The following is a 24855-nucleotide window of genomic DNA, read 5'->3' as shown; positions in this document are numbered from 1 at the left end:
GAGGGTTATCAATAAATCCAATTTATTTATTCAAAAATAAACTGAAACAAATAAAAAGACAGGATATTAAGAAATTCTGATAATGGGAGAAAGGAGAGAGGAGTTAATCTTAAAACCCCTATTGAAATGAAAATCCCTTATATTTAATTCTGCTTTGTTTTAAATGGAGGCATATGTGAACACTCCGTGTCTGAGACACATTTGTATTCTAAATGACATTTCTTTGGAAGCTGTTTTTTTTTTTTCCTATCATTTACTGTTCCCTGTGAAGACATCCACATAATAAATTGCCCTTATAATTTAGCAGTAGGCAAAAGATTCTTCTTTTCTGAAAGAAATCACAGTTAGCATGATATAATCCCACAGGTTTGCCTCAGTTGCCAGGAAACTCAAAGCTAAATTTAAAGGTAAATTTCAGTGAAAAAAGTAGACAAATCTTCAGATATGACTTCTCAGTTGCTGAAGTTGGTTTTGAGCTTGTGTTTTATTTTAATTCTGTTGTTTCTCACTGTAACCTGCTTCAGATGGTCTCTAAAGCAAGATAGATGGTATATATAATATAAAGAAAAAAGCAAAAAGGACCTATCAAGGATGAGTTCCAACTATTAAAAAAGTGGATAATGATTACACAGATGCATCACTATGATGATACACAGCATACACAGAAGAAAATGTAGTTCTAAACTGTGAAGTGCTTCTCTGCTAGTTTTTTTTCTTGAAAATGCTGCTTGCTTCAGACCTAATGAAATTAACTACTGGACCACAGAGCTAATGGATTTATCATCTTGGCTGTCTTACATAAGCCACTGGGACTCAAAGTAAAACTGTAGGAATGTTTACTCTCTGTCCCACCAAAATAGAGTATATTTTTTCCCCCCAAAGTGTACTATATTTATGTTGTCTATTGTTGCATAATAAAATAATCCCCCTCAAAAAAATACCCCAAATTGTGTGCTGAAAACACCCCCCCCCCTTTTTTTCTTCTCTTTTTTGGCTTATGATCCTATGGATTAGGAATTCAGGTTGACTCATTCGAGTGGCTCCGTTCCATGATGTTGGCTGGGTCCTTTCCTGGGCTGCGTTCAGCTAGTGGCTAGGCTGGGCGGGAAAATCCAAGAAAGCTTCACTCTCATGTTTAGTTCCTCGTTTTCCTCTGTTGGCCTCTCTCTCTCTTCATGTAGCTTGACTTTCCTCACAGCATCATGCACTTAAGATGGTCAAACTTCTTAAAGGGCTATTGGCTTCTGAGAGGCTATATTCTAAGAGAAAAGTGGAATCTGCGAATCTCATAAGGCCCAGACTTGGAGGTTCTACAGTGTGACTTCCACTGCATTAGATTCATTAAGAAAGTCACAGGGCCAGTTCAGATTGGAGACGTGGAAACAGAAACTTCACCTCTCAGTGAAAAGAGTGGCAATTTACTTTTACTACTATTGAATATTTCTATTTGTGCCATTGAGTCATAGCGTCATTTTCCAAATTGTGTCCAATTGTATTGATTTTATCTCTAAATATTTTTTTTTTAATTTTTGCATTTGGCAGCATAAAGTCTTAGTTGCAGCAGGTGGGATCTTTGATCTTCATTGCACATGCAGGATCTTTAGTTGCAGCATGCAGGATCTAGTTCCCTGAGACCAGGTATTGAACTCAAGCCCCCTGCATTGTAGCATGGAGTCTGAGCCACTAGACTACCAGGGAAGTCCCACCTCTAAACTTCTAAAATCAAAACATTCTGAGTTATACTAAGAAGTAGCTTAGTCTCTCAGTCATGTCCAACTCTGTGACCCCATCGACTGTAGCCCACCAGGCTCCTCTGTCCATGGGGATTCTCCAGGCAAGAATCCTGGAGTGGGTGGCCAGGCCCTTCTCCAGAGGATCTTCCCCACCCAGGGATCAAACCCAAGTCTTTCACATTGCAGGTGGATTCTTTACCATCTGAGCTACCGGGGAAGCCCCAAAAGTAAAAGAAACACCCAAACCTTTATAGGACAAAACTATTAAGGCCTCCTAATAGGGATCAGTTAAAGCCAGTTAGATTCTTGGCTGCATTCTTACCAGCTTTGTAATATTGGACAAACAATGGAAAGTTCTAAGCCTATTGATTTATCTGTAAAATGGGTTTTAATGACAATGCTTACCTCTTAGAACTGTTGTGAGAGTTAAATGATATAATGTGTGTAAAGCATTTGACCTCAGTGCCTAGTATATACTAAGTGCTCAAAGCATGTTAGATATTATCAAGACAGACTGTGTGTAAAGCATTTGACCTCAGTGCCTAGTATATACTAAGTGCTCAAAGCATGTTAGATATTATCAAGACAGACCTAAAAATTATGACCTACCTTTCTAGCCTACCTTTCTACACTTTCTGTTATGGTGTAAGTTGTGATTTTACTTTTAAGTCCACTTGTAAGCATGCTGCTCTCAGACCACTTTGCTTTTGGATTTTATTGCTTAAAGATCATTTCTCAAAAGACTTCTGCATGGTCAGTAGGCTCACACTTTTACTGAGTTATTTAGATGCTTCCAGAGGCTTAAGAACTAGTGAACACAATTAATCTATCTTCTATGGATACTTCTCCCTAGAGCAACTGCAGTGGTCCAGCTTCATAGCTGAAATAATATTTCATTTGCCCAAGATCTCATTAAATCAAATGACACCAAATTACTCTGCTTCCTTAGCTATATGTACACAAAGCTCTGAAGAAAGAACAGATGCCTAAACCCATAGGTCCAATGTGTAATCACTTATTAATGCCATTCGATCTGAATTTAATGCCAGGTTTTCCTTTCTAATCTGTCTTGCATTGCCAAGTCAAGACTTGATAAGAGTTTGAAATTCTAAATCAGAACACATTGTAACTCATGAGCACTCAGATGACTTTTAAAATTCTTTCCCGACTCCCCTTCTTGAAAATATTTCTTACTAAAGGCTCAGAAACTTGGATTGCAATGAATTTTCATCCCCGTCTGAACTCGAAGATCAAGCTCTTGGGTATTTCTCTTGTCATGTGGACATTTATCCATCATCTCAACTTCCTCTTTCTTGGCATGCCACCCAGTGGACCACTCTTGCATGAAAAGCTCATGGCCCAGGACTGACCAGGCTGTCCTCCTACCTCTGGGCTATTTCTTAGTTCCATTTCAGGCTCCTCCTCTCCATTCTATGGGATTCTGGGGGAATATGAAAGTGGTTCAGGTTGCGTGGTTGGCTAACTTGCCTATCTCTCTCTCACACCATCTCTTTCTCTTTTCTCTCTCCCTCTCATTCTCCATCTTTCTCGCTTTCTCACACACTCTTTCTCTCCCTTCCCTCCCCCCCTTGCAACACACCAATTTATTCACTCTTGTGCTTTAAATTCAATCCATATGTCTTTCTTAAATTGATAAGTTCTCTAAATGCCTGATTCCTATTCCCAGTTGCCTGCTTAATATTCCTGTTCAAATGTCTCACAGATAACTTGAATTAATCATGTCCAAAAATTGAACTCTTGATTTTTCTTCCTATCGAATTTTATTCCTTCTCCAATTTCCCCCAACTCAGTAGTTGAAATTGCCAAAGACTAATTTGTTACAGCCAGAAACCTAAACATATTCCTCTTTCTTTTCTTCCAACATCAATGCAATAAATTAATTAGCGCATACTATTGAGTTTACCTCTAAAATGACTTTTGTTTTTAATCCCCTTCTCTTTATTTCCAGGGCTTTGGTGCAAGCCACCCCCATCACCTTATCTTTTGGACTCTTTAATAAAAAGTCTTTTTCAGTCTCATCTCTAAATCCACTCCTCCTTGCCTTTCACCTCCTTGACTATCCCATTAAGAAATCTCTGCACTTTAGTCAGATTATAGTGGAGATTTTCTTGAGGAAAAAAGGCAGTGAAAGAGGACAGAACTTCTCCAGAGTCTTGTAGAGAAGTAGCAAACTTGGCCTTAGAAGCTGAGTTCCTTCTTTGTGGCAATAAATTCTTTCAGATATCTACTGTTGTAGTTTTGTTTACTCTTTTTCTTAATGTACTTTTTTCTTTTTTTATTGAAAGAAGTATTTCATTTTGTGAAGAACTGAGGTATTTGGGCCCTCTTGAGAACAGCTGATGCTAATATGCGTTAGCTTGAATTACATTATTCATCCCCACCTACCACGGGGCAAAAATAAAATCATAGTTTTGCTAATCGCAAAGCTACCAGAGGCTTCAAAACCCTGTCAGAAGTAAATGGCCTAATTCTTTCTCTGAAACTAGAATAAATAGACACATCCAGACACTATTTCCAAATTGAAAATCTTTTTTCCAGATTGGAAATCTTTGTTAGTTGGCTTATAAAGCAGAAGCATAAAATAATATTAGGAACCATATTTTTGTATAGGTTTTACTATAATGTCAGGTGACTGCTTTGGATGGTTTAAGTCCTCCACATTCGGAACACATTCAGCATCCCTAATACCTTATACCCTATACTCCTTGGCATAACTCATCACCTCTGTTATCTTAGGAAGACAGACACTAGGCCTCCATCTTGTCAGTCTTATTTCTTCTACCTGAGAAGTCTTATTGTTGCCCATCCCTCACCCTTACCCATACTTAGCTAAATTCTACACTTTTTTCCTAGTCAGCTATAGTTTCATGAGATCCATAACACTTAACCAGATGTTAGAAATTGCATGGGTTACTTTCTTCAAATGCCTCTTCAACTGTTAGTAAATTCTGACTTATAATAATTACCCTTTAGTGATTGATTATATTTACTAGCACAAGTAGCATTTTTATAGCACTTAATTTAGAAAATGTTCAATGATTTCTTTCTCTCTGTGTCTAATAATTCAGCAGTGCAGGTAGGTGTCCTTAGCCTTTCTTTACCAACAAGGATTCAGGACATCAGAAAGATTAAGTAACTTCCTCATGGTCACACAGATAAGAAGGTCCACATCAATTGGTGACATTTGAGATTCTCTTTCCATTACATCACATCACTTCTCTAGCAACTGCTGTGGTTTTTCGCTGGGCATTTTATACTCATCAGCTATTATTGCAAGAACGTCAGAAAATGGAAATGGAGTTCTTTATTTTCATGCTAACATTTGTCAGATTCTTTGGTCTGACAAAAGTATTCTTTCGTTGTTTTTTTTTTTTTTTTAATCAATTCTATCTTCTAAATAACTCTGGCTCCCACTTTCCTTACTTACTGAGCTCCTGCACTGCCTCTTCCCTAGCTCAGGCCCCCTCCATTCTTCCCTGAAGGATTGCTACCATTGTTAAACTGGCTTCCTGTGGCCAGTTTTACCCCCACAGAATCCTCCAAACTACAGTCTGGAAGAATTTTCTAGAACACATGTTGGAGCTTAATATAACCGTACTTTTAACACTTCAATGTTTCATTATAGCTCTCAAAATAAATTCCTAACTCCTTAGTATCGCATGTAAAGCTTGCCAACACCTGGCCCTTGCTTACTTCTCTCACCCTTCCTGTCTTTCTCTTTTTCCTTCTCCTTCCTCATCCACAAATTTCATTCTCCTAGTATGTTGAATAACTTAATTTTTTCCATCTATATATCTCACCATCAGTCTTGGGGCTCATCATCTGGGGTTCACAGAGAGAGATGTCTTTGGATGGAATCCAGAAACTTGGATGGACAAAACTTATGTTTATTTTCACCAAACTAAATGAACTTCAGTACTTCCTCCAATTATGAATGTAACCAACAAATGGTAGTAGTATTATTAGGACCTGTAATTTTATCACTAATAGAAATCACATATATTTTCATATCATATGGCAACTGTTGACGGTACTGCAGTATATTATGTATGATTATCATTACAGAGAAATTTATAGTTGCTATTATCTCTCATCTAAACCTTGGTACCTAATACAGCAAGAAAGAATCACATATAGTGCTGAGTATATAGTACTGAAATATTTTTAAAATTTTGCTAACTGCAGTTTAATACAATCAATTGCCTTTGTAATCCTATGTATTTTACTTTATTCATTAAAAACTTATTCTAGGAAGGGACCCCTAGGCTTCACCAGATTATCAGAAGGGTTCAAGGCTCAGAAAAGGCAAGATCCCCTGTCATCATGGTTCCCCTTTCTTAGAATGTTCTTTTGAACTCCACACTCTTCACCTGGCCAACTCTCATTCATTTCCCTGCATGTGATTTATACCTTTCTTTTTTTTTTCCTTTCAGTTTGGCTATTCAGCAGGCATACAAAATCTTAGTTCCCCAGCCAGGGATTGAACCTGTGCCCCCTGCAGTGGGGGTGCAGAGACTTAGCTACTAGACCACCAGGGAAGTCCCAAGGGTGGGATTTAAAGGTAGCCTTGAAGGTCTTTTCCCTGATCCTCCAAGATTGGGAGAACTTCATGTCTGTTTTGTTGGCAGTGAACTTTGCTCAATTATGGACTGATTTCACTATGGTATGATTATCTTTCAATCAACTGACCTAACACACATTCAAGCTCTTTGAGGCCAGCCCAGTGGCTTTCTCTCTGTTATATCCACCATGTCCAACACATAGAGGTGCTCAGTGGTCCTCTGTTCAACTGATTCTCACCCCATTTTAGCAGTATGCCATCAATGCCATTCATTGATACAAACATTTATTCTGAATCTCCTAGGTCCCAGGGACTTTCTAGGCACTGGAAATAAAGCAGAGAATAATACAGAAAGAAATTCCTCACCTAGATGCTTACATGCTCACGAAGTGAGCTAGTCAATAAACAAAATTTATGAAGTAAAACATTCCAGTCACAAAAGAACAATTATGTGATTCTCTGGTACAAGGTACCTAGAGTAGTCAAAGTCATAGAGACCAAGAGTAGAATGGCGGTTGCCAGGGGTGAGGAGAGGAAAGAGGGATGAGGAGTTACTATTTAATAGGTATACCCTTTCAGTTGAGGAAGACTGGTCTGAAGATGGATGGTGGTGGTTGCACCACAATGTGAATGAACTGCACAATTTGAAATAGTTAATATGGTAAAGGTTATGTATATTTCATCACAAGTTTTCAAAAGTAAAACACACTATATTAGATGGGAAATGTGCTGGAGAAAAGTAAAGATGAGAAGTGGAGAGTAGGAAGGCCTGAGAGAAAAGAGGCTGGGGGAGGCCTCAGAGGTACAGTATTTCTTGCTTGTTTTTGCTCAGGGTCTGAGCTTCAGACATAGACCACCTCTTTGGAAGAAGATTCAGAAACACCTGACTCTTCTATATGATCATCAGCGGTGAATACAAAAGTAGAGGGTTTTTTTTTTAACGTGCGTTGCTAAATTCCCAAGAGCTGTTTGCCTTGCATTCCCCTAATGCCTTCTGGGAAAAGCATACGTTCAGTGAGTGAAATCCTTAGGAAGAATATTGGCATCTCTAATTGTTACTTAGACCTACCATTTATCTTTCTCCTTCACTTTTCAGTTTGACATAAGTACTTCTCTGCCGTGCATCATCAAAGAATTATGAGACCATTTGAGGAGGTGAATAGGATTCATTTTTGAAAAATCAGATAATTATATCTGATTTATGTCTCTTGTGTCCTCATAAATCACCTTAATATCCATGTTTCTGTAAGTTTGGTTTTATACTATTTATTTATCTAACTCACAAAGATAATCAATGGGGAGTCCAAGTCTAATTGTAATCTTTCAGTGATTTTTGACTTCTGTTCTTTTTTATTAAAATACAGGCTTTTATTCAAGTAAATACTATCAAATTTTGAGATTTAAAGGTTTGATTTCAAAGTTTGATCTACAAAATATCAAAACAACTAGCTATAAAATGAAATTTCTATCCAATCAAGCTTGTTTATGCTTTGCAATATCAACCACAGAGCCTAGTTGATTTTTTTTTTAGGATATTTTGACATATAAATAAACACAGACCTCCTAAAACTCTTGTTTGCCTCTAATCTAAAGTTTCTGCCATGCAGGAACACTGACCAGAAAAGTCTCATGAAATATTCTATCTACTACTCCTTTGTAATGTTTTCTTATTTAGTTATAAAAATTGTTTAGGATTTTAAAAACTTACAAAGCATTCTCAATGAAATAGTGAGACTTTCATGCCTTACTGGAAACTGGCAAATGATGAGTCATCTTATCTTGCCTAGATCCTAAAGTACAGATTGCCAGAGCTGAATTGTTTAAATATTAAAAATATTCCTTCCCTCTTCTTACCATCTTCTGAGACAGTCAGACAAAAAACATGGAGTTGAACTGAGAACATAACCTAGAAACAAGCAAGTTATCTAATTATAAAAATGACATGTGACTTAGGGAACAAGCTTCTGTGATCATGGTGCTACCATTCATTTCCCTCTTTGGATCATTTTTAATTCTTTCAAATAAGAACCCTTTGACATTTCAATCATTGTGAAGATGTACTAGTACCACTTCTAACATCCTTAGCAAATGGAAATATTTAAGTGACTGCTAAAATCAGAATCCTTGACTGAATATGTTATCAGCTTCAGGATTTTAAGGTCAGCAATGTCTAGTGTAAAAACTTTTAAAAGTCATTTCTTTCATAATTTAGATGAATTTTGGATCCTTCTCATTCTTTTCTCCACTTTCTATATCTATTTAATTTACTATGAAATAATCCCTTCTCGTACAACATGTAATCTATTCCTGGGCTTTATTTTCATAATGAAATTCATTTGTGCACAGTAATGAACCCCATGGTTTCGTTAAAGTAAGGAATTTAACTTGTCTGAATCTTGCTTTCCTCATCTGTAAGATGGCAAAAGCTCTTATCACCTCTAAGAGCATGATTGGTGGAATGATTTGCTCTCTTGGTGTAGTTTGTAACCAATGCACACAACCACCACTCTGCTTCAGCACAGAGCCGGATGAATTCTCATCTGGGCTCTTTCCAAAGGCTCCTCACAGGGCTCTCCCCTGCCTAGCTCTCCTCACTCCACAAACTATCCCACATATGGTTGAGCTCCAGAGAAACATTTCACATGCAAGAAGCAGGTGTGAAACTGGCTTGCTCCAGAATTCATTACAAACCCTTAAATGAATCTTTAAGGGTTCTTCAGATCTTTCCCACTTGTGTGTGCGCTAAGTCACTCAGTCGTGTCCAACTCTGCGACCCCATGAGCCTACCAGGCTCCTCTGTCCATGGGATTCTTCAAGCAAGATTACTGGAGTGGGTTGTCGTTCCCTTCTCCAGGGATCGAACCCGAGTCTCTTATGTCTCCTGCAACGGCAGGCGGGTTCTTTGCCACTAGTGCCACCTTAACTGTCTTTCCCACTTGCCTTTCTTCTAATCCTCCTCCTCTTCTTTCTCCCTCTCCCCTTCCTCTGCCCTTCTTCCCCTTCCTCCTCCTCCTCCTTCTTCTTCACGTTCCCTGCAATTGTTCATTTGCTCATTCAAATATATTTACTGAGGACTGACTATCTGAGCACTTTGCAAGGTGCTAGAAGCAGTGATGAGCCAAACCAAAGAAGTTCCAGGTAGGGCACTACTTATATAAAGACCTAGGTGGGAAGAAGTGAGGAATCTATGAGAAGAGGTGTATAGGCTGTGCAGCTGGAGTAGAGAGTCTGAAAGTAGGGGCAGGTTTGTGGAATAAAGGGAAAGAAAAAAAGCAATAGAACCGCACATAATGTGTTGTGTAGCTGTGTCATTATTCTGAGCACAACGAGAAACTCCATTGATTGAACAGAGCTGCAATTCCCTGCAATTTTCCTTCCCCCAAGTTCATGCTTCCGCAGTTTCTGAAGTGTGAACTACACTCTTCATCTCTCCAACTCATAAGCATTATCTTGAGGACCAATTTCAATAGCCATCTCTTCCATGGAAAAGTTCCTCCTCTCCCTAAACCAGATGAACTTGTATTGAAGCCATTTAGGTCCTTATTTCTTTCAAGTACGAGACTTCTGGGGTCTGATATGGTAGCTACTAGCTCTATGGGGTTATCGAACACCTGAAATGTGTGACTAGTCTGAATTGAGAGTAAGTTGACATACATACCAGAGGTTAAAGACTTTTATGAAAAAAAAAAAGAACATAAAATACTTCATTGATAACTTCATATTGGCTACATTTTGAAATGATAATATTTGATTATGCTGGGTTAAATAATTATATGTGCATGCTCAGTCGCTTCCGTTGTCTGACTCTTTCTGACCCCATGGGCTGTAGCCTGCCAGGCTCCTCTTGTCAGTGGGATTCTCCAGGCAAGAATACTGGAGTGGGTTGCTATGCCCTCCTCCATGGGTTCTTCCTGACCCAGGGATCGAGCCCACTTCTCTTCTTTACCACCAGTGCCGCCAGGGAAGCCAAATAATTATATGATTGAAACTAATTTCTCTTTCATTTTGCTTTATTTAATGCAGTTAGTGGAACGTTTTAAATTATTGATACTTATGTGGTTCACATTATAGTTCTAGTAAACAACACTTCTCTAAACTATATACTTCCTGAATAGTGAATGTTTATTCAATTATGTATTTGTTTATCCCCCTAAGGAACACGCTAGCTTGTCCATAGTAAAGACTCAGTAAATACTGTTTAAATTCATTGCCATTCTCTAAAGTACTTTTTAAAAGTACTTTTCAATTTTAATACACTTGTCATTTTTAGAGATGTGCAGCCAAAACTCCCCAGTGAAAATAATGGGTGGGGAAGGGGAACAGGTTTTTTTTCCCCCTTGGCCCCGAGAAGGCTGATGTACAGAACATGTGGTTTGACCACGGCAGACACAGTGGGCATGACGGATGAGTCAGAAGGTTGCTTTGTTTCCAAAACAAAAATTTTTATTGCAGTATGTGGAAGGAGCATTAAGACAAGAGGATCCTTGTGGTTTCTCGCTGTATCTGTGGAAAAAATCTGCGGTTAAGGTTTAAATTAAGCTGACATTAAAAGAGCCTTTGTAGTTACAATGCGCATTTTAACATCTGTTGCTATAACTATACCAACACTGAATATTGTGAGTGATGGTTTAGGAGTGATGGAATAAAAATGTGGTTTCCTGCCTATGATTTTCTAGGGTTGATTTGGTCTTTTTTAATGATGAGACATAGACTAAGGAAAATTATTAAGCGCGTAGAAAAGAAAACAGAAAGCAAACATGATTAAGATTCCAAGCACTTCTGGTATGAAGGAAAAAGTATTTAGGACTTCCCAGCACCACATCTGTAATTTTATGGGTTCTTTTGTTTTGGCCAGTTTCAGGTTTAGAGTAGTTTTCCTTATGGTTCATGGAGGCTCTCCCATGGCAGCCCTGCACACACATTCTCCTTTTTGTTAAGGGACCTTTGAGGATGAACCAAAAAGTACTTTCCATCATAAAACAGTTGGGAACACCTCTTAACCAATTTGTAAAACTGACTGCAAAGATATTTTATTTTATGCCATGGATAAGATATTTCATTTTAGACTAGTTTTCGTTCAATCGATTGTGGCCAACGGGAAAAAAAATCACATTATTGGATTTTCCTCTGAAGAAGCAGAAGGGTGGCTGCATCCAGAATTAATAAACACCTCTCTAATATACCATCATCATATGTATTTATGGTAATGTTGTTTCTGTTTGTTTCTCAATAAATTTGAGTAAGCTCAAAGAACTTTCGCTGAAAATAATTTACTTAATTATGCCAAGCACACTGTATATGACAAGTACTAGGATAAAAAGGTGTTTGTATATTTGTTGTGGTGGTGTAGTACATTCTGTGGCAAGGCAGCAAGAAGGAGTAGATAGGATTCTGAAAAACATCGGACCTGATTCTGCATCTTACTTGCTATGTGACTTTAGGCAAGTTAAGTGGCCTCTCTGAGCCTTAGTATTTTATATATATATATATAAAATAGGGATGATGTTGGCCTTGTGGGGTGTTATGTATAAGAGGTGATAACTGCACAGTGCCTGGGACACAATAGTTCTTCAGTAATAGAAAACTGGTTTTAGTGTATTGAGACATTATTGATGGAATCATTGGTAGAAATTTGACATCATTTTTACTGAAATAGAGTTTTTACTTGAATGAATGCTGAACATTTATGAATCTAGAATGGGGAAGAAACATCAAACTCAAGTTCTGTAACCTCAGATATTACCTCACTCACAAATCATGACATTTTACATACTACTATTAATATATGGCACCAAAAATTCAATGAAAACAAACAAAAATAACCTCTCAAAAAATCATTTGAACTTTAGTGTATTTGATAGCATTTTTTTCCCCTCAGAAACCTAGTCTCTGAGAGGAAAGCAAGAAATTCTATGAAAACTGACTTTAGAAGAACAGTTAATATTTTTCTGCTTGCTCATTTATATACAGTAACCAAAATTAGTCATTTAATCACTGTTCTGAGATGATGCTTTCTTTACCAGGCTACTATATGTAGAATTCTGAAAAAAGGTCTGAAAACCCAGGTTAACTAGAAAATTAATGTCAATTACTCTTAAGTTTTAGAGTAACTTCAAATTCCAAATGAATAAACCTTTCTTCTAGTCAAGGACTAAAAATATTTTTTTCACCACATGCAAAATCTGGAAATTTCTAAATATGTCTGTTAAAAACATCTTCATTTCCAGGAAAATGAGAGAAAATAATTAAGAGCAACATGGAGATTTTAGAAGGTGAAAAATAGTAGTGAAAAGTATATTCAATTCTAAGATTTATGATTTCTCTTCAGATCAATACAAAATAATACCCTTTTAGAAATTCCTTTTTAAAATATTTCAAAGTCTACATTCTTTTGAATTAATATAATTGCATATAATTTAAAAAAAAATAAAAGAGAACAGAAACAAGATTATGTTAACCACTATCAGAATACATACAATATCCTTCAAGATAGCTAGACATAGGGACTTTAAACAGGCATAATTTCTGTCTAAGAACTAATAATTAGAGTTAAAAAGTGTCTCATTTTAAATGAGAAAATCCATTATATTCATCTCCAGTGGTAAGCGATGATTATTATATTGTAATTACATTCTATACTGGCTCCATATTTCAACCAAAGTTGCTGAAGACTAGGAAAAATAATTATAGCAAGAAATTCTATGACGTGTACATCAAGGAATGGAAAACTCAAGGGAGAAGTCCTTCATGAGAGTGGCTTGCATGATGGCATCAGGGTTGGGTAACAGGGCACACATTAAATATATATTTTGCAGGCTGATTTCTAAGTCACCTCCTAACTTTAAAGTTATTTTCATAAGATTCCATCAATAGTATTGAGAGATGCAGACAGTTGCATTAGGCATTACAACATTATAATGCCATTTGTGCATTTCAAAAATAGCCTTTTAAAAAATTCTGAGTTCTACACTTATCTATATAGAATAGAATTTGTTTTTCTGGTTACGCTCTCATAGAAAAATCTGTGGAAATTGTACATTGCTAAAGCCATTTGGCTGAGAGATGACACCTAGTTTGGTAAGAAAAACTCTCTTATTTAAGTTTATAAGTTTCCTAACCTTCTCCAAGTCCTCATCTGTTACAGAATGGTTGGATGACTTCAGAAAAGCATCAGCTTTATATTTTGCAAAATTAGAACCATGTGAGAAGCTTTACTCAGAGGAGGAATATGCAGCTAGGAGATTTGAGCTTAATACAATGGTCCACAAATTAGAAATATTATTTAATGAACCACAGTGAAGTCCGGAAAGAACAGTTATGAGAGCAAATAAAATTTCAAACAGTAATAAAAGAGCTGTAAGGAAGAGACTCATTTAATGCCTAGAACCAAAGAAAAAAGCATCATTTGGGCACTTCACAGAATGAAAGATGCTCTCCAGAAATCCTGGAGAGCAAAGTCAAGTGGGCTTTAGGAAGCATCACTACAAACAAAGTTAGTGGAGGTGATGGAATTCCAGATGAGCTATTTCAAATCCTCAAAGATGATGCTGTGAAAGTGCTGCACTCAATATGCCAGCAAATTTGGAAAACTCAGCAGTGGCCACAGGACTGGAAGAGGTCAGTTTTCATTCCAATCCCAAAGAAAGGCAATGCCAAAGAATGTTCAAACTACTGCACAATTGCACTCATCTCACATGCTAGCAAAGTAATGCTTAAAATTCTCCAAGCTAGACTTCAACAGTATGTGAACCGAGAGCTTCCAGATATTCAAGTTGAATTTAGAAAAGGCAGAGGAACCAGAGATCAAATTGCCAACATCTGTTGGATTATAGAAAAAGCAAGAGAGTTCCAGAAAGACATCTACTTCTGCTTCATTGACTCCACCAAAGCCTTTGACTGTGTGGATCACAACAAACTGTGGAAAATTCTTAAAGAGATGGGGATACCAGACTACCTTACCTGCCTCCTGAGAAATCTGTATGCAGGTCAGGAAGCAATAGTTAGAACTGGGCATGGAACAACAGACTGGTTCCAAATAGAGAAAGGAATAGGTCAAGGCTGTATATTGTCACCGTGCTTATTTAACTTATATGCAGAATACATCATGCGAAATGCCAGACTGGATGAAGCACAAGCTGGAATTAAGATTGCAGGGAGAAATATCAATAACTTCATATATGCAGATGACACCACCCTTATGGCAGAAAGCAAAGAGGAACTAAAGAGCCTCTTGATGAAAGTGAAAGAGAAGAGTGAAAAAGCTGGCTTAAAACTCAACATTCAAAAACCGAAGAGCATGGCATCTGGTCCCATCACTTCATGGAAAATAGGTGGGAAAACAATGGAAACAGTGAGAGACTTTCGGGGTCTCCAAAATCACTGCAGATGGTGACTGCAGCCATGAAATTAAAAGATGCTTGCTCCTTGGAAACAAAGCTATGATCAACCTAAACAGCATATTAAAAAGCATAAACATTACTTTACCAACAAAAGTCCATCAGGTCAAAGCTCTGGTTTTTCCAGCAGTCATGTATGGATGTGAGAGTTAGATCATAAAGAAAGCTGAGCACCGAAGAACTGATGTTTTTGAACTGTGGTGTTGGAGAAGACTCTTGAGAGTCCCTTGGACAGCAAGAATATCAAACCAGTCAATCCTAAAGGAAATCAACCCTGAATATTCATTGGAAGGACTGATGCTGAAGCTAAAGTTCCAATACTTTGGCCACCTGATGCGAAGAACTAAGTTATTGGAAGAGACCCTGATGCTGGGAAAGATTGAAGGCAGGAGGAGAAGGGGACAACAGAGGATGAGATGGTTGGATGGCATCACCGACTCAATGGACATGAGTTTGAGCGAGCTCCGAGAGTAGATGATGGACAGGGAAGCCTGGCGTGCTGTAGCTCATGGGGTTGCAAAGAGTCAGACGTGACTGAGTGACTGAACTGAACTGATACATGTATACTCATTTCACATACTCACAGAGGACTCATGCCTTCCTGTTACTATCATTTGTTGTCTTCTAATTCTTACCACTTTTAGATAAGTCTGATCATTACCTATTAATGGATGGGAAAATACTCAAAAGTTTGTTAGCTGCTCAAAATCACACTTATTAAGTTCAAGAAACAACACTTGAAATCAGACCTTCTAACAGTACTAAGATAGCAAGAAAAACATCAAAATTGACAAAAGCTAAAACCGTGAATGGATACATGGATGAAAAAGTTGGATCAAGATCATAAAAGTATGATTATGGTCTCAATTCAAGGAAGCTGGAACAGAAAATAAGACTGTGAAATTTCCAAAGACTGGATCCACTGTTTCATTCAGACCCCACAGGGTGACAGATAGTTACTTAGCAACTAATACAGCAAATATTTGCTGAACTTGATCCATGCAAGACTCTGCTTGGGGTGACAAGTGAAACAGAGATCTCTAAAGTGAAATCTTTATTCTTAAAAAATTTACCGTCACGTAAATGACACAAGAACTTAAGTTGCTGCTGCTGCGGCTAAGTCACTTCAGTCGTGTCCGACTCTGTGCGACCCCATAGACGGCAGCCTACCAGGCTCCGCCATCCCTGGGATTCTCCAGGCAAGAATACTGGAGTGGGTTGCCATTTCCTTCTCCAATGCATGAAAGGGAAAAGTGAAAGTGAAGTCGCTCAGTCGTGTCCGACTCTTAGCGACCCCATGGACTACAGCCTACCAGGCTCCTCTGTCCATGGGATTTTCCAGGCAAGAGTACTGGAGTAGGGTGCCATTGCCTTCTCTAAGTTGCTGCTATAACCCATCTATTCATCTACAAATACTTAGACATTTCTATGTGCCCTCAAGACAGTCATGAATAAGATATAGGTAATAAAATGATAATAGAAAATATCCTCTGCAGGGTAGAGATGTCTTCCAACAGAGAAAGGCCTCTGGAAGACTGAATGAGGCCTCTGGAAGACTAAATGAGACTGGGAGAGCAAAATGATCAAGAACAGAGTTGAGGATTCCTAGGAAAATGAATGAACCCCACACATTTCCATGCTGGCTCTTATATGTTTCTGGAGGAAAATGACTAGGCAGGCAACAGCTATAATGAGAAGACAATGATAAGTAACAATATTAAGGCCTGATAGAATCAAAGAGGCAAAATTAATACCCATGAATAAAAAGCACTTGGTGATAAAATTATAAGTAAATCATTGATCACTCCCTAAGTCAAATAAATGTTGTGGAAATCACTGGTCCAAGGACCTGTTAGAAGTTTTAGAGTAGTTCTCAAGGTCTCCTGCAGTCTCTTAGAAAAAGGAATGGCAACTGGCAAAGAATCAGTCTTACAGACTGAACCCTCAGGGGAATTCTGAGTATAAATGAAGTCCTCCTAGTGCATATACCCATGACAAGTTATTCTCTCCTAACCCTTCTTGTGTGATATTTTGGTGAAAAATTCTGTATTTCTCATAATCCCAAGAGGGGAATACACCTTATGGTAATCATCCATGAAAATAAATACTAGCTGGAATCTTTAAAGAGTGCATGAATCATGGTGCCATACAGTATACTGACTCACATGAGAAGTTTGAAGTGAAAATGTGGGGTTCAAGGAGGAAGATACTTCATGGAGTTGTAATGAGCCTTCATGAAGATGGTTTTAGAGCTAAGTTTTCAAGTTTGGGTAAGATTTGACACTGCAAAATTGAGAAGAGATGAAGAATAAAACTCACTCCTATTGACAAGAACATATGATAATCCAGAAGCTCAATGGTCAAAAAATGAAGGATCTGTTAGGAAAAGACCAAATAATCTGTTTTGGCTGGTACATGGCAGAAAGGTAGGCGAATCATGGGGAATCAGACAGTAAATGTTACTTGGGCCAGAGCATGGAGAGATTCCAGGTAACAGCTAAACAAAGTGACTTGGCCCTTATTCACTAGAAAATAAAAAGTCATTGAAGGTACTAAGTAAGGAAGTAATATAATCAACACTGTTTTAGGAAGAAGACACCAGCAGGAAAGTGTAAGTTAGGTTGGAAGGGGGCGAAAAAGAAAGGGAAATGAGTAGGCTGCTGTGATAGTGTTTAATCACCACTTAACCTATGACTCCTGGGTTCCTAAAGAACATTCCCTATGGGACTGAGGAGAGAAAATGTTCTATTGAGCTCACTGTCTGCTGACCACGGTTCTTATTTCAGTGAACAGTGTTTCCTTAATACTCAATTCACTAGAGGCAGGCCTAGAATTCAAATTCCTTGTTTTCATATACTCTGAATTTTTGTTTTGTTTTGGTGGATTTATTACCCAAGGTACACACCAAAATCCATTTTAAAACTTTTATTTCATGTTTTTGGAAAACTCTTTCCTATTTTTTGATTAATTAGGATTAGTTTCTTTTATATCAGAATGTGTGCTTAGTTGCTCAGTCGTGTCTGACTCTTTGCGACCCTATGGACTGTAGCCCGCCAGGCTCCTCTGTCCATGGGGATTCTCCAGGCAAGAATACTGGAGTGGGTTGCCATGCCTTTCTCCAAGAGATCTGCCCAACCCAGGGATCAAACCAGGTCTCCCACATTGCAGGCAGATTCTTTACTATCTGAGCTACCAGACCAAGTATTTGCCCTATATTTCTTTCTGAAATGAAAGTACTTACCTTATTTAACCCTGGACGTGGCCAGTCAAATGATTTAACACTTTTTATCTTCTGGCACTTGGTGGAGGGTTGAGAGATAGCTGGATTATGGAAAGAAATGAAATTTTGGTCATTATTGATTTCAGATATAAATAAAGACCATAAAATCCAAACTGTAAGAACAATTTGAATTCAAGCAACTGGACAGTTTTTATGCTATATGCAATCTTCATCACATAGCCTGCTCTGTCATTTGCACAGAGAATAACCCGAATTCCATCTTCTCTTTCCCTAAACAAGGGCTGATGTTCAGTTGACATGCATTGGCAAGACATACTGATGCTGAAGTACTGAAATATTTCTATAAGGGTTAGTATAGCCACTATCCAGAGCCTTCTGAGTGTCTTCTCCCTCCAACCAACCCAGCTGTTCCTGCCTGCCCCAAAGGACTCTTGAAGAACTCTCTACCATCTAAAAGCAAAGAAGTGAAATTGGAACAGTAGGAGCCCCAGACGAACCTGCCTGGGTCCTACAGACAATGTCTTGTGTTCTGAGTCCCTGCTATTCAATTGGTGAAATATTTTGAATTATATCTACCTAAAAGCAACTTTCTTTCCCAGGGAATTATATTCCTTGCATCTAATTACAATAAAAGTAAACAAAATTTTTTTAAAAACTGCTTACTTTATCTGGAATCCGGGTATGATGTGTCTCTGCCTCTCAGTTCTGCCTCTCACTAGGTGGATTATTATCGCCAGCTTTTTCATGTGATAAGAGATAGGCTGGTGGTATTTCCTCAGGACACTTCCCTGGCATCTGTTATCCAAAAACAAGAAAATTCTACCTCCCAGTTTCAGTATGAAAAGATTACAGAGAAGGATTCTGATTGGTTCTGATCAGGTCATGTGCCAACTCTTGGACCAATCACCATGGCCAGAGACATGAGATTTTAAACAGTTGTCTTTGCCTGAAAGTTATATATGATGCTCTCTCCATAAAGCTGAAAGGTTTGCTATTTCCTTTTGAGTTTAATGAGGACCATATTACTATAATGCATTAATATATATTTTTGGATTATATACTCCATTCTCAGTTACTTATTTTTCCTTCAACAACACGTCAGCTGATGATGCAAAGTATTGCTACCATTGGCAGATTACAGCATTTCTGGAGGGTGTGGGATCACTAGGGATAATGTTGTTCGCTGGACACTCTCTGATTCTAATTGTTTTTAATTTTTAGTTTTCTTCATATCCCCAGAATTCATCTGTCCTGAAAAAATGTCTTTTTCTCCTTCTCTACTTACACAGATTCATAGTAATGATTATTTTCCTCTGTCTCAATTGTCCTGAGGTCGTGGTGAGTTTTCAGATTTCAGCAGTTTTCACAGGACTTCCAAACATCTGCTATTCATTCTCAATCCCTTCTCCCATCTCCTACAGTTTCAGTGCCTCACAAAATTCTTGAACATAGTAAGAGACTTACTAAATATCTATTTATTAGCTTTGACTCCCTTCTTGTTTTCAGGGAACAGTTAAATCTTAGCATTTTCTTTATAAAACATGAAGTGAGGGAAAAAATAGAATACTGAAATAGAAACCATTACCAATGCAGCACAAGCATCATTTGGAGGAAAACTGTTTTTGCATAAAATTGAAACTGACTGTACTGTGCAAATTCTTTTATAGGAAGATTTGAGGAAGAAGCATGAACATCAGGGAGCAGTAATAAGCCCCCACTTTGGATGTTAATCATCCTCCCTTTCATTTAGTCCTTGCAGTTTAATTAAGGAATGTACACTGTTCAAATAATGAGACTTTCACTCAGTCTGTATCACTGCAATTTAAATGGATTTTCTAACAACTGCCCTTAAGACCACAAGATTATTTTAAGAGCCCTGTGAGGTTTTTTGGGTTTTTTCTTTTCTGTTTTTTTTTTTCAGTTTATCTAATGGAGGTAATACACAGTTATGGATGAATGTGACTGGATTGGCAAGCAGAGAGAAAATGTAGTGGGTAAAAACAAATGTCACTTGATCATATGTTCATTCAACAGGCCTGTGCTAAGCACAGCACACCGTAGAAGTAGGAGTTCCAAATTGTTGTAGCAGAACCCAATGAAGGAATAGCCTTGAATCTGTGATGCGGTTGAAAGGGACTGTGGGGCTTACCCGCTCCAAGCTCTTCATTTCACAGATAAGGGCAGTGAAATTAAGTGACTTGCTCACATGATTGCAGAGCTAGAATGAGAATCCTGTTCTCCTAAATCAGTTCATTCATCTCTGTAGAAAATCATTTTTATATTTTAAATGTTTTTTCTGTTCAGTAAATTGTGAGAAAACCCAAATAACTTGTAAACTGACTGTTTTCACTCCAGAATAACAGATGACTTAGCAGTGAAGAATCCATCTGCCAGTGCAGGAGACGTGGGTTAAATCCCTGGGTCAGGAAGATCCCCTGGAGAAGTAAAGGGCAACCCATTCCAGTATTCTTTCCTGGGAAACCCGTGGACAGAGGAGCCTGGTGGGCTACAGTCCATGGGGTAGCAAGAATCAGACACGACTTAGGGACTAAACCACCACCATACCTAGATTATTACGGAATTTAACCGTTGTATGAAATAATAAACCTCTGACACTATATTACATTTGGGGTAGGGAAAGAGATGGATCTGAAGGATGATAAGGTAGCACTCCGACAGTGGATGCAGATGGCACTTCCACTCTACAGTATCCTTAGGGATAACCCCTCCCAGTGGCCCCTCCTGGGTCTGCCCCACCCCCGGTCACCTCCTGCCCTCCTATCCGACGCCCCCAGACCGCTAAGGCCCCCTTCTTTTCACGCTTCATTCAATTTTCCCTGACCTTCACCTGGACACAGAGAGCTTGAAAATAAAATATTAAAATGTTAAAAGTCACTGGTGAACCTAAATTTTTTAAAAAGCTCCCCTGGGTTTAGAAACACACGTAGAAGATGTGCCTCCCCAAGACGCCTTCTGTACACAGTGCTCATTCCTCTAATCGAGGCTGCCTTTCCCCAGGATGTATTCCAACCCATCCAGTTCAGTTCAGTCGCTCAGTCGTGTCCGACTCTTGTGACCCCATGGACTGCAGCACGCCAAGCCTCCCTGTCCACCACCAACTCCTGGAGTTTACTCAAACTCATGTCCATTGAGTCCTGTGGTGTGTGTGCATTTGCGGTCAGCTGTGTCCTAGTTGTCCCTAATGATGACAGCTAGCTTTAGCACTGTTTTACAGCTGTTGATTTCCCTGTTGATTCTTAAAGAAAATTGCTTCTTATTTTTTCTTCCCTGTGCCTTGAATAGTATCAGGCTTTAAGTCAACAAAGAAATGTTTCTTTATAACTTAGTATATGTTGGGATCCCTGCTCTGGGGCATAATCGTGAGCCTCTTTCCTTGGAAGCTTCAGCTCAAAGTCAAGGCCAACAGGAAATGGGGAGGGGATGGGCTTAGGAAGAGGGAGCACACAAAAGAAACTTTGTAAATGCTACATTAATGAATAAATGAGAAAACAGTGTCTTTTTCCTTGTGAAACTCACATTCTAGTAGGAGAAATAGACAAGTAAAGCAGAGTGAATGGGTGTTTCCCTTTGAACAAATAAATACCCTAGTGGGTAAAGGGGTGGTGAGAAGTCAGACAATGGCGACTGTCCCAGGTGTGTGAGCTTACCAAGGCTGTCCCAGATGGATAAGGTGGGTTGGAAGGAAGAGTTTGTATACAGTCAAAGACTTAGGTAATCAGTCTTTAAGACATCTGCAAATTAAATGACATGGTGGAAGAACTGGATGCACTGGGGACATGATGGGAAAGGAGAATCCAGATCTTAGGGGAATTGGTATCCCAGGCCAAGGAGTTTAGATTTTACCATTTAGATGAGTGTTCTTCAATTTGTGTGTTACCTGCTAGCGGGTCATGAATCATCAGTGGGTTGTAATAAGCATTTTAAATGAATATATTAGAATAGAAAATGTCAGGGCATTTCATGTAAAAAGAATACATTTGGAGGTAGAGCAATTGTTTCAGTTGTATCTCTCTACATTATTATATATGTGTATGTGCACAGGGTTTTCTTCTTTCCTCTTTTTTCTCAGCTGCATCTGTAGCTTGTGGGACCTCAGCTCCCCAACCAGGGATTGAACCCAGGTCATGGAGGTGAAAGTGTGGAGTCCTAACCACTAGGCAACCAAGGACTCTACTGGACTTACTTACAGCACATCCATCCTTACACAAACAGGTTTGAAAGCCACTGCTGTCATAGTGGGGAAACCACTGAAGAGTTTAAAGCTGGGACAAGATAAGCTTTTGCATTTGGAAAAATGCCATGGTTTCAGTAAGAATGGATTAAAGGGTCAAGGCTATTTAGGGCTTGGCTTGAAGAAATCAGATAAAAGACAATAAAATCATGTTTCTCAGATGGAGAAAAGGCTGCAGACTTGAGTGCTGCCTGATAGATTGATTTGCTGACTCATTCCCCCTTTCCACCTGCACTGCTACTCTCCTTCTTTGGCCTGTATCATTTCTTCTCTAATCAAAGACTTCTGACTCATGCAGTTACTTGTGTTCTAGACTGGCTCAAATCATTCTTCGTACTGCACTGAAAGATACACTGGACCATCCCACTCTCCTGCTTTAAGCACTTCGGTGACCACTCATCATCTCACGACCCAACCTTTCTATTAAGCTTCAGTTCCTGCCTCTCCTTTTGGCCTTATTTTCAATACATCCGGTGCAGATTCTTATCTCTCTGTTTTGGCTTCTGTCATCCTCTCTGCTGGAAGTGTCCTTATTTCAATTCACCTGGCTTCCTTTAACTCAACCTTCAAGACTCAGTTTAACCATCACTTCCTCCAGGAAGCCTTCCTTGATTTCTCCCAGTGGGAGAAATGGGCCAAATACCTCCCATTTTTTTCTGTCATGGCACTTTATATAAAATTCTCTCAGGACTTGGAACCATAATTATAATAGTTAATATAGTAATCACGTGTTCACACAGTGCCAAGCACTGAGTTTACTTGCATTGTCTCATTTAGTCCTCACAAAACCCTGATGAGATTGGTGTTACTATTATCTTCATTTTATAGATGTAGAAACTGAGCTTTGAGAAGTCTCAATCAGTTGCCTAAGCAGTGATGCTAGGCTTTGCAGCCAGGAAGTGTGGTTCTAGAGCTCATGTTTTTAACTAATTGCTATACTAACACATACTATGATGTGATAAGCCACAGGCTCGTGGGGCGGTACCCTCTGAAATGCAAGCAACCGCACTCAAAGGTCACTCAAGCAATTATATTTCTTTGTGTCTCCACCACCCAGCATAATGCTAGGCGGAAGAGCTGAACTTTTGTTAAAACCATTAAATGCTACAGAGTTTGCCAACCAGGTTAACTACTGAGAAGGAGCCACTGGATTTGGGAATGAGGTCTGTTGGCATCTTGGTAAAAACTTGCTTTAATAGAGTAAGACTCTTTGTCACATTCTTCCCTTTAGTCCCAGAAAATATAAAGTGATCGATAACATTTGTTTAATGGATAAATTGCAATGGGTTGAGGAGTAAATGAGAGGTAAAGAGATGGAGATGATGTTTTCATGCAGCTTAGCTAAGAAGGGAAAGGGCTGCAGTGGTGGTGAAAGAGTTTTTAGAACCAGGAGGTTGGTGGGTGAAAAAGTGGTCTTATGTGTTTAGTTAGTTTGATGGCTTTTTAGAGATATTGCAAGAACAATATGCTAGGAGACAGTAGCCAAGAGGGAAATAAAAAAATCCTGGAACAGGGGACTATCAGAGGAGCCAAAGCATGTGTGGGTGGGTTAGCTGTGGCCAGGCTAGCCAGGTTCTTTCCGGGGGGATCAGCCCAGCCTTGCCATTTTCGCTGAGTCTTATTTTTCAATTCAAAAAGCAAATGGCACATACTGTTCCTTACAGATATTACCTGAAATAATTCTCTCCTACTTCCTCTTTTTTCTTTTTGTCTTTTTTCCTTTAATTTTCTCAATGCAAGAAAGACTAATTCAAACTAAAATCTCAGTCCCAGAATTTAAAGGACTGAGAAAAACTTCACCTCTATTTCCAAAGAATGACTTAGGTCAGTGAATTCTGAGCTGTTTCTATTTAAAGCTTGGTGGGTGGGGTGGGGTGGGGTGATGTCCTCAATAGGGAGGAGGAAGGGGATTTACAGAGCTGAAGTGTAAGGACTGTGTTTGGTGTTGAATCCTCACAACCTCATGCTGGTAGAAAGGGGAGGGCTGGCAGCTGTAGCAGGAGATGGATCTGAGGGTGTTGGTAGCAGCGTAGAACAGAATGGAGAGATGTGGGCGTTCTCACTGCTGCCTCTTCCCCCTAGTCCTCCCCACCACTCCACCCCCAGCCTAGGCCTGGGGAAACACAGGGGTAGACCCTGAGAATCTAGAACAGGATGCAGTTACCTTGGGCAGTGCTGAGAAGAAAGGACCGGGAAGTTCCAAGGGTGATGGCATGAAAGGATGGGGAATTCCAGAAGCCACTCTGTCCTCTCATGGAGTCTGCTCTGCGGAGCTGTTGCCTTGTAAGGGAAATAGTTATGCACAGCATATGCGTTACCTTGATTGAGGATGGTAGCAAAGTAGTGTTAAGATGTATAAAGGAATAAATAGAGTTACTGTCAAAAATAATCAAACAATTCCTGTTTCTACTGCCTACTATTTGTAAGTCCTAAGGCTAGCCTCTGTGGAATCAAAAAGAAGCCTGAGATGTTGTCCTCACCGTATGCTCCAGTTAGATGACACAGGATAAAACCAGTGAGCATTAAAGTCCCATTTTTTTTTAATTGAAAAAATTATTTATTTATTTAGGCTGTGCTGGATCTTCTTCGTTACTGCTTGGGCTTTTCTCTAGTTCCAGCGAATAGGAGTTATTCTCTAGTTGTGGTGCACA

At 38.9% G+C, this 24855-nt stretch overlaps 1 protein-coding gene and 1 long non-coding RNA gene across 4 annotated transcripts in view; one reads left to right on the top strand and one right to left on the bottom strand.

The window, feature by feature from the left end:
• The window catches only part of SGK1 (serum/glucocorticoid regulated kinase 1), a 111230-nt gene that overhangs the window by 12681 nt on the left and 73694 nt on the right, over positions 1–24855 (top strand). Inside the window, exon 1 of one of the 3 annotated variants that reach the window (XM_081530690.1) lies at positions 21551–21643. The exons of 1 other annotated variant lie outside the window; for it this stretch is intronic. In XM_081530690.1, coding sequence (XP_081386816.1) covers positions 21635–21643 — 9 coding nt within the window. In that variant the 5' untranslated portion in view covers positions 21551–21634. Of the gene's footprint in view, positions 1–21550; positions 21644–23267; positions 23368–24855 lie in introns of those variants that run through there. One more of the 3 variants, XM_081530691.1, reaches the window with a different exon arrangement.
• The window catches only part of LOC145521768 (uncharacterized), a 41385-nt gene that overhangs the window by 14916 nt on the left and 1614 nt on the right, over positions 1–24855 (bottom strand). The window contains exons 2-4 of the long non-coding RNA XR_014065669.1: positions 24369–24484; positions 18616–18747; positions 17953–18032 (exon numbers count right to left, since the gene is read on the bottom strand). This is a non-coding gene — a long non-coding RNA (uncharacterized LOC145521768). The remainder of the gene's footprint in view (positions 1–17952; positions 18033–18615; positions 18748–24368; positions 24485–24855) is intronic.

Source organism: Giraffa tippelskirchi, chromosome 9 (assembly GCF_054371585.1).
Source record: "Giraffa tippelskirchi isolate mGirTip1 chromosome 9, T2T-mGirTip1v1.2.pri, whole genome shotgun sequence".
In the NCBI taxonomy this organism is placed as follows: domain Eukaryota; kingdom Metazoa; phylum Chordata; class Mammalia; order Artiodactyla; family Giraffidae; genus Giraffa; species Giraffa tippelskirchi.
Note: the sequence above shows the minus strand (reverse complement) of the source record. Positions and strands in the feature narration are given on the sequence as shown.